This window comes from Gastrolobium bilobum, unplaced genomic scaffold (assembly GCF_033153095.1).
Source record: "Gastrolobium bilobum isolate Gb01-03AN ecotype WA unplaced genomic scaffold, APGP_CSIRO_Gbil_v1 utg2490, whole genome shotgun sequence".
NCBI lineage: Eukaryota > Viridiplantae > Streptophyta > Magnoliopsida > Fabales > Fabaceae > Gastrolobium > Gastrolobium bilobum.
This window is the reverse complement of record NW_026895628.1, coordinates 125,679-135,975: the sequence shown is the minus strand read 5'-3', so window position 1 is coordinate 135,975 and position 10,297 is coordinate 125,679. Positions and strand designations below refer to the sequence as shown.

At 35.0% G+C, this 10,297-nt stretch overlaps 1 protein-coding gene across 2 annotated transcripts; it reads left to right on the top strand.

Annotated features, from left to right (window-relative positions):
- The first annotated feature begins 1,079 nt into the window (after positions 1-1,079).
- On the top strand, positions 1,080-7,110 carry LOC133285302 (probable pectin methyltransferase QUA2). 2 transcript variants are annotated; one of them, XM_061482526.1, is made up of 9 exons: positions 1,080-1,226; positions 1,305-1,795; positions 1,877-2,009; positions 2,498-2,738; positions 4,138-4,351; positions 4,505-4,680; positions 4,812-5,115; positions 5,713-5,851; positions 6,577-7,110. In XM_061482526.1, the coding sequence occupies exons 1-9, from the start codon at positions 1,080-1,082 to the stop codon at positions 6,733-6,735; spliced, it is 2,004 nt and encodes a 667-aa protein (XP_061338510.1). In that variant the 3' UTR covers positions 6,736-7,110. The 2 variants fall into 2 exon arrangements, with proteins under 2 accessions (XP_061338510.1, XP_061338506.1); XM_061482522.1 differs by having other exon boundaries at positions 1,080-1,795.
- The last annotated feature ends 3,187 nt before the right edge of the window (positions 7,111-10,297 follow it).

The window sequence follows — 10,297 nt, the reverse complement described above, 5'->3', positions numbered from 1 at the left end:
AAATAACATATTCCTTTTAATTTGATTCTTCACGAGCGGTGTCTTATTTTGTTTTCCAAATTATTAATATTATACTGTGGTGAAAGCAGTGTCTGTGTCACGATCGGATCAGTGATTCAGTACAAAATCTGCTTGCTCATGCTCGTAGGATCAGTGTCTCTCTCTCTCTCTCTCTCTCTCTAATTTCCAAAGCACGGTAATCATTCGATGAAGTGAGTGAGAAAGAAGAATCACTGATCGACACAGTAAAACCAAAAACCAAAGCCAGTAACAGCGTGACCTGCTGTTGTAATTTGTGTTGCAAGCAACCAACAACACCACCCCATAAATTTTGACACTCATTTCTCGGGATTCCTTCACCCTCCCTTGTTTTTTTCTTCGTTCCACTTTTCATCACAACTTTTTTTCTTCTTCTTCTTCTCCATCACTGCCCCCCAAACAAACAAGGAGGTACTACTATCCTTTTTCGTTTATCATCTCTCTCGTTTTCCGTTTTGATCGCAAGTAACAAATGGGTTTTCCTTTGGGATTCCCAATGAAGAAGAAAAGAAAATAAGCTTGTGTTTTAGTTAGTAGCTAGTGATTTCTCTAGCTAGCTGCAAGTCTGCGCTGTTAGTGTTATGTGACCCACCAACCCATATACTTTACACTTGCAATTACCGCTCAAGTTTCCTCATTTATTTTTTATTTTTATGATTGTTGGTACTTATCCATTTCATTACTGGGTCCATGATGGATCTGATGCGGTGAATTAGTTAATGCTCTAACTTGTCGTCATTACCCTGTTTTTGATTCCCTACAGAGAAAAAGTCCGTGCCTTTGTTTTTTTTCTTTAATAATGCGGAATTGGTTTTCTAACTTCTATGTCCTAATTGCACACCTTCAAGTTTGACACGGTATCTCCTTTTTCTTTTCTTTTTTCTTTTTTTTCTTTTATTGTAGGTTTGCATTTGTTCATCTGGAGCTGGATTAATGATGTTGTTGGAATAACACTCTTCAATTGGTTTTCTTAGTGTGTTCACATAGTAATAACATTTATAGTTGAACTTGTTTGTTCAACTGTTTTGGTTGGTCAAAGAATGCCAAGGCCTCTGCAGCGAGGTGTATCTGGGGTTCGGGTCCCTGACAGCAAACATGACTTGTGGGACTCCCAATCCAAAGATAAAGTAGAAAAGGAAGATTTTGATAAGAGAGTTTCTTCAGATCATAGACCTCTAACACTGAGGTTGTTCCCTTTGAGGTTGCCTTTTGCAGATAATTCTCATTCTAAATATGGCAATGGCAATGGCATCTCTGAGAATGGTTTCGCTTCTGATGCTTTGATTGTTGGCACCCCGCGAAGCCGGCTTAAGTTGATGTTGCTTTTTTTGAAGTTTATTTTAGTGTTTATAGTTATTCTTGCTCTTACTGGATCCTTTTGGTGGTCGATATCGATTTCATCCTCATCAAGAGGTCACATTCACCATGGTTATAGAAGACTCCAAGAAAAGCTTGTGTCAGACCTGTTGGACATTGGCGAGTTTTCTCGTGGTCCCTCGAGGTTGAGAGAATTGGAATTCTGTTCTCATGAGTTGGAAAACTTTGTTCCTTGCTTTAATGTTTCTGAGAATGTGGCTATGGATGGCAATGAGTTTGATCGGCAATGCGGCCATGAGCACAGACAAAACTGTTTGGCTCTTCCACCAGTGAATTACAAAATTCCTCTTAGGTGGCCTACTGGAAGAGATGTTATCTGGGTTGCTAATGTCAAAATCACTGCACAAGAGGTTCTTTCTTCTGGAAGCTTGACCAAGAGGTAAGTAACATGCATCTCTCCTTCTAGCTGTTGCACTTTCGGCTATCTTGTTCTTCCTAAAGTTTTCATTTGTAATTACAGGATGATGATGCTGGATGATGAGCAAATTTCCTTTCGTTCTGCCTCTCTCATGTTTGATGGTGTGGAAGACTACTCACATCAAATTGCTGAAATGATTGGACTTAGAAATGAATCTAACTTCATACAAGCTGGGGTAAATATATTTGTGCTTTCCACTGAAATTGGCACATTGGATGTCTGTTGCTTATTTATTTGTTTTTTATGGTGGCCCTTATCCATTATTCTTATATTTGACTGATTTGGTACTTTTTCACTGTAGAATTCAGCATACTTAACGCCATTTATTTTACTACTTAGTTGTGATAAAGGAGTGGGTATCCCCATTGACTTTAAGCTCACCCTAATAATAGTAATAAAAATATTGTCTTAACTATCCTGATGGTATCTTCATTAAATGATCAAATGAATATTCTAATCTTCACCGTATGAAATGGTAACCTTGTATATGTCTTAAGTTAACTTCTAGAATTGTTTGTTTGAAAGTGCCTTGGAGGGTCTTGTGTTAGATATTTGGATGGTTATGGTGGCATTGAATATGGACTGAGTTCTTAAATTTTGAGTGTGATATTCTTTGCCTGTAATGCTTTTGGATTGAGCATGTTGGCATCCTTAAATTTGCAGGTTCGAACTATACTAGACATTGGTTGTGGCTATGGTAGCTTTGGAGCGCACCTTTTTCACAGTCAACTTTTAACTATGTGCATTGCAAACTATGAGCCTTCTGGCAGTCAAGTTCAGCTCACTCTCGAGAGGGGTCTTCCTGCTATGATTGCTTCTTTCACTTCAAAACAGTTGCCATATCCATCTCTATCGTTTGATATGTTACATTGCGCAAGATGTGGCATTGATTGGGACCAGAAAGGTATCTTTCAATTTCAATCTCAATCTCTGCTATTTCTGTTGGGTCGACATGCTTCTATCATTTTTTTTACTTATTCAACAAAAACATTTCTTTTCTGCATTATTTAGATGATACACCATACATTATACATCATTGGAAGAAGAAATTAGTTCTCTTCAAATAAGAATAACATCCACTTTTTGGTTCTTGAATGTATGCTTTGGCTTTTTTATATGCCGTGGATGTAGAACCATGAGGGCTGGCTATCTCATTTCTTAGAGTATACTTTATTTGCTACATCTTAATGGTGTTGTAATTTTTCCCTATTGAGCTTAGACATTCAACACTCTTTTGGAACCAAGGAAAAATAGGCAGTTAGATGAGCTTCTATATTGTTTCTGGTCCTTTCCACTAAGCTTAATATCTGGCCCTTTCCCATTTTGATAAGAAATGTGTGTTTCTGACCATATATATCACTTGAATTAAAAAACTTCTCTCTGGAATACCTATAAGTCATGGTGTGAATTACCTATTTGTTTCTGATGTAACAAACTGACAATGTTTCTGCAATGCAGAATTAAGAAAAATTATATGGTGTACACTTTGGGAAATATATCCATATTTAGTTCTTTGTTACAGGGAGTTTCCCAAAGTTACATGTATTATTTTGCTTTCTGTTTCATTTCCCCTTTAAATAGCTTATTAATTCTTTTACTGCCAAAGTCAAGATATATTGTAATTATTATCTCTTTTTCTCATGTTATCTTGGGCTGTTAAGTTCATTGAGAAAATTGATCATCAGTGATTGGAAATGGGCCTCCTCTTTGTTTAGCAGAATATCTTGAGATATACTTCAGTCAATATGACATAATGCATCCATCTTCAAGCTGCTGATGTTAACATACTTTAGGCAAAATAAGGAGATACCTTTTATTGTTTATTTGCCATACTTGGTGAAGTATCCAACAAACTAGGGTTAACTTTGAAAGTCTTCCTTCTGATATCTGTCTGAAGGCAGTGAAGCTTATGTTGGAAATAATCAAGTTTGAGTAGTGGTGAAGTAAGTCCCACAATGGCTAGGAATAGATCAAGTGAGGACCATATAAGTGCAAAAGACCCATAGACCTGCATCCTTAAGGTTTTGGATTAAGATATGGTGTCGGCCCACTTATTGTGGTCTATCATTTGCTCTATTGGTAGAAGAATCCTTTGGAAAGGTTTTGGACTCCCCCATACCATTCTTAACAGCTTATCCTTCAAACTGCCCTTATTCTGTGTGAATATCCTCCTTTTTTTATGTTTGAACTTGAAATCTGAAAATTTTGATCTGTCTTCAGAACCATAACTTTGATTTATGTAAAAAAATTATTAATATTTTACCAAATTGTGATCTTATCAAAATTCATGTTACATGGTACAGATGGCATTCTCTTAATTGAAGCTGATAGACTTTTGAAACCTGGTGGATACTTTGTCTGGACATCACCGCTTACAAATGCTCGTAACAAAGAGAATCAAATAAGGTGGAAGTTTGTACATGATTTTACAAAAAATCTGTGCTGGGAAATGTTGTCACAGCAAGATGAAACTGTTGTATGGAAGAAAACTAGTAAAAAGAGTTGCTATACTTCAAGGTAATGCTGCCTTACATGTACTTATGAAAAAATATTTCACTTTTTGTATATAACAGATTTCTTGTAAATAGATTCTATACCACGTATATACGTTGGTTTACCACTAAATTAATGGGGCCTTTGGTTCTTAGCATTACCTGTTTTTACTACCAGAAAGCCTGGTTCTGGCCCTTCTTTGTGTGGTAAAGGTCATGATGTGGAGTCTCCATATTATCGAGAACTGGAAAACTGTATTGGAGGAACACACAGCAGCCGTTGGATTTCAATTGAACAAAGGAAAACATGGCCTTCCCGTGCTAACTTGAACAAGAACGAGCTAGCAATCTATGGTAATTGTAATGTTCTTTCAACATTGATTTTTAGAGCTCTTCGTGGAAGTGATTGCATTGTAATTGTACTGTCTTACTAAATCAAATCTTCTATTCACTTGGTTTAGTATGTCCATATTTAAATGTGCCAGGGTTGCAGTCTGATGAATTTGCTGAGGACTCTGACAGCTGGAGAACTGCAGTTCATAATTATTGGTCGCTCATGTCACCTTTAATATTTTCTGATCATCCGAAGAGGCCTGGTGAAGAGGACCCTTCACCACCTTACAACATATTCAGAAATGTGCTAGACATGAATGCTCATTTTGGTGGTTTTAATTCTGCATTGTTGCAAGCTAGAAAGTCTGTGTGGATCATGAATGTGGTCCCAGTAAGTGGACCCAACCATCTTCCCTTGATACTGGACAGAGGTTTCGTTGGCGTTTTGCATGATTGGTATTTTAATCTCCTTTCTCTTGTTCTTATTTCTGAATGTCATGATTCTTTGCTTTCATCAGTTTGTTTTCCTTGGCTTAATGCGGATTCTCTGGTGTATGCTAAATTCTTTCTTTCTTTCTTTTTGGTAAAATCTAAACAATGGTTTGTTGAGTCTAACTCTTTTTCAGTGGGTGTATATGACAATCACACTTTTGTGAACTCACTCAATTTGTGAGTTTGGGGACATGAAGATTTGAGATCTTTGACATTTGTAAAACAAATATGGTAATAAAGTTGTAAGAAATTAATAAATAGTGAAGCTTATACACACTGAAGTTTTGCAACATAAATTACAGATTCCCCAGTGAACTCATTTTTACCATAGTAACTCTAGAATTATGGAATTGCATGAAATCAAGTTTATTGTAACACCTGTCGCAAAGGCAAAGGGAAATATATAAATATATTTGCTCAAGAATGTGTCAGACTGTTTACCACAGTCGACAAGAAATTAAAACATGGTGATTTAACGTTTATTTTTCCATGTGAAGATTAGTTGCTAGGTCCTACACAGATCATAGTTTTCTTACAATTATGGTTTTTGGTGGCTTCTAGGTGTGAGGCCTTTCCAACATATCCTAGAACCTATGACTTGGTGCATGCAGCAGGACTTCTATCCCTTGAAACTGCTCAGCAGCGCAGATGCACCATGCTTGATCTGTTCATTGAAATTGACAGGTTACTTCGCCCAGAGGTATATGAACTTAAAACTGTTTTGTGGACTTTACTCTTCATCCATCGTCCTTTCTCTCCACTTTTTTTTTTTATATATATACACCTTGTTTCCTGAGATAAGTAATTTTAAGTGATTGAGGGTATGTTGTTATGAGGCATAAAAATATAATAGCTTCAAACAACAAAACAGGTTGAGCATCACTGGACATGAGTACATAATATAATATGATTGTAAAGTTGCAGGATATTGATATTGTGGAGGACTACAGGAAGTTGTAAATTTTATCTCCAAGCACTAGACAACGTCACTGAATATGCATTAATTTGTGAATTGCATAAGAAGTAATTTTTGTCCTTTCTAAATGTGTTGAACAACAGGATTTTGTGGCCTCTATTTTATGCTGGCAAAAAAAGTTATTTATGTCCATCCGATATCCTGATGAAGGTTGCTTTCTAAATCATCTTTTAAAATTACCTTTTGGACATTTAATTTCTGTTGAACCAAAACTGCTACAGGATTTGCTAAGCAGTGTATTAATGTGTCATGTAGTTTGTTCTGTAAAATGTGTGTTTGCATTAGGCAGCCCTTCTATTGTGTGCAGTTGCTGAGTCTGCTCTGTATTATCATGCTAGACTTTTTGTTTTCTTTGGTAACAACAGAAGGTAAAAATGCCTCAAAATGTTTCATCCCTTTTGAGTTATGTTCAAGGACTTCCGATATGCTGACATTGGTCATGTGTGCAGGGTTGGATTATAATTCGTGACACAGTTCCTTTAATAGAATCAGCTAGAGCTTTAACAACACAGCTGAAGTGGGATGCACGAGTGATAGAAATTGAAAGTGACAGCGATCAGAGACTCCTGATCTGCCAGAAACCTTTCTTTAAGAGACAGGCAAGCTAATTAATTGATGGCCTGAATAAATTAGACCATAATATACATATATTCATTTCCATAATGTTCATTTATTATCATAAAGCTCCCCCATACAAAGTGGGGATTGAAAATTTTGGACAGAAAGGAAGCCAAAAAAGCAATAGAGGAAAATAGTGTATCCTTGTCAATGATATCACCTCATCTCCTATGTAGCCATAAGGTGTACATAGGGTCATGTAATTACCAAACAAGCTGCAGACCAGATGAGAAAGTATACTTGTAGATTTACTTTTGCATGTAATGTCTGATTAGAGTTACAAAAACACAATATTAAGATTCGGAAGATGATGATAGAGTAAGTTATTGCTGTTTGCTGTGGTGTATAAAATGCTCTGCAGTCAATTTCCCCTTATATTATTGAATATTTTTTATGCTATCATTTTAGACGTTCTTTGATGTCTCTTGTATAAGCTCGGCAAAACTGTAATTGTTAGTTTGCCAATGTTTATAAATGTGAAATCAAAATCACATTCTTCATCAGTTCTGTGTAGAATGTACAAGACTTCTGGTTGGACATAGTCATTGATAAATTTGTTTTTGGAATTTGGCCAAGATAAAATGAGATTTTGTAACATTTTTTCTTTCCATACTTTTAGAAATAATATATCTTTTATCTTTTCCTTAAACAAAAATTTAAAATTACATGAGAAGTATTTTATTATATAATAATTAAATGAATAGGAAATTAACTTATCAATTTATTATTTTTAAATTTCAATTTTTTGTTATATTATTTTTATTTTTAAGTTAACTCTTAACCTAAAAATAATCTATCTACCTACCCAAAAGAAATAATAATCTATCTATGTTATTTAATAAATAAATTCCTCTTATTTGATGTCGCAGTTATTTTTAACTTTAATATTGATCTAGACCCACATAAGAAAAGGCAAGGCACAATAAAGGAAAGGCCCAAAATGCCCAAGCCTTCGTTAGTTGCTTATAGGGTGAAAGTGAACTGGATTGAGTCAAGCTTTGTCCCGAAAAGTTCATGTCTATGGCAAAAAATTTTAATTTGGCCTGGTTCAAGCTTAGTACGAGTTCAACTGTTAGCCTGATTTGGCCCGTTTATTAAAAAACAAATGGCCTAGCTTAGCCCATTAGCATGTTAAAATTTAACTTCCAAGCAGAATCATGAATTAACTTTACAAAATACTCAAATTATGTTGCTAATCCAAAAATTATAATTTCAACGTCCAAACAGAATCATGAATTACAACAAAACTCGTACAATCAGCATTTAAGTCACTTTCAAAAGCAAAATACTCAAACTAAATAACATACATTTCATCATATCCAACAAACAAATTCATACTATGTAAATTAAAATAACTACATGAATCCTACAAACACATCATGATATTTGTAGTAAGTATAACCTCTCTCAAAAAACTTTTAATATATTCATATACTCAATCTAATATGTTGAGATGTTGATTCCTCCTACATAAAAAATAGAGCCAGATTTCGATTAAAATATAATCGAATATAATTAAGTTTTAAATAATTGCAATTGATTAATTTATATTTTTTGTTTTTTCTTCAAGGCATACTTATTCTATTTTATTTTATTTCATTTTAAAAAAATTGTACAATATAGACCGGTCTGAAGGCTTATAGGTCAGGCCTTATGAAAGTGGGTCCATGGCCTTTTTATTAAACAAGCTTTTTCAAGGCTCAAGTCCGGCCTATTTTATGAAATATACTAGGTCAGGTCTAGCCTAACATAGGCCGAGCTGTAGGTCCCTGTAGACCGGGCCAGCCCAGTTTCACCCTTAGCTGCTTAGTTGTACTATGGCGACATATCCCGAGACAACCTATATAGTGAGATAAACACCCATCTTGCATATGCTTGGCCACCAAGTCAGTAATACTTAGTCTATAAGAAATCATCATTATGGGAGTCAGTAGCTCATCAGCAGCTCAGATAAGTTAACCACTTCTAAAGGCGAATGAATCATTGGCAGCTCTAGCTTGCCACCATACTTATTAATCTAAAGGCTTGCCTCTTAGGGGACGTTTGGTTGAGGAGAAATTTTTTGAATAGTAGGGAAATAGAATTGATAGAAAAATGGTAAGGAAGTTAGATAAAGTGAGATAGATAGGAAAATGTTAAAAAAAGGTGTTTGGTGGGGAAAAACTTTACTGGGAAAATTAGGTAAATTTTAGGTAATGTATGTTTGGTTGGAGGTGAGATATAGATGGGAAAACAATCTTAAATTACTAAAATAACCCTATGTTTCTAAGAGAGAGAAACACAAGTTGAGAGAGTTCTGTCTCTCATTGTCTTGTTGTTCTACTTCAGAATCTCATTTATTAAAGACGGAAAGCATTTCAAAAAACCGATTCGTGCTGGTTTTTCAAAAAACCACATATGAAAAAGCTTTTCAAACAGTACCAAAAGCTGGCTTTTCCATTTAAATTGAAAACCCTATGCATTTTGGATGACTGGCTTTTTGCCTGAATCTACTCAACCAAACACTTCTATTCTGGAATCTTTCTCTCACTTGTCTAGAAAAATTTTGGAAAGACCCCAGCCAAACACCACCTTAAGGAATAGCCTGAGAAAGACCATCATTCTCGACCAATCAACATGAATGACGCCTAATGAAAGGACGGGACAAATAAGGCACACAACTGCTATAAATACATAGTTAGCCTAGGTATGATATCACACTTTGAATATTAAGAACTCCTTAGAGTGAAACTGACTTGAGCATCAGAGTGTCATTGCAGGTACCCGCTCCATTTGCTCATCAATCATCCAGAAGATCTTGGTGAACCTTGGGTCAATCTCGCCAACACTCTGTCCTATCTCGCAAGGACATCTAGTAGCACAACAACTATATCCACATTCTCCTTCTCTTCATCAACTTTCAGCTATCTCAATCGTGTGTGGTTAGATCCAGCCCAGTTGGTGTTGGACTAATCCTTATAATAATAAGAAGAAGCGTAATGGTCTTATTACACAGGAAAATCAAATCTTAGAGCTTCTTAAATGACTTTGAAATTTACCCAAAAAATTAGATTAAAATGAAGAGGTAAAGAAATTCAAATATTTTCACCAAAAAAAAAAAAGGAAATTCAAATATTAAAATTTTTCTTTACGTCATTGGACGTAACATGTAAGATAGGTAGGCATGTGATATTGAATTCGACATTATTGATTTATGATGAAATTTACACACAAAATTGAACATGAAGGGGCAAAGACATTCTAATATTAACCAAAAAAGAAAAAAGATTCTAATATTAAAAATTTTCTTTGCGCATTGGATGTAACTTGTAAGATAAGTAGGTACGTGATATTATGTTTAATGTTATTGACTTATTTTTAAATTTACACAAAAAATGACATTAACACGAAGAGGTGAAGATATTCTAATTTTGAAGATTTTTTTCTTTACGTCATTCGATGCAACTTTTCATAAAAGTAGGCACGTGATACTAAATTTGCCTTTATTGAGATATCTTACACATTAACTTTTATATACTATCAGATATATTTTATTGTCCTCATCAAAAGCAA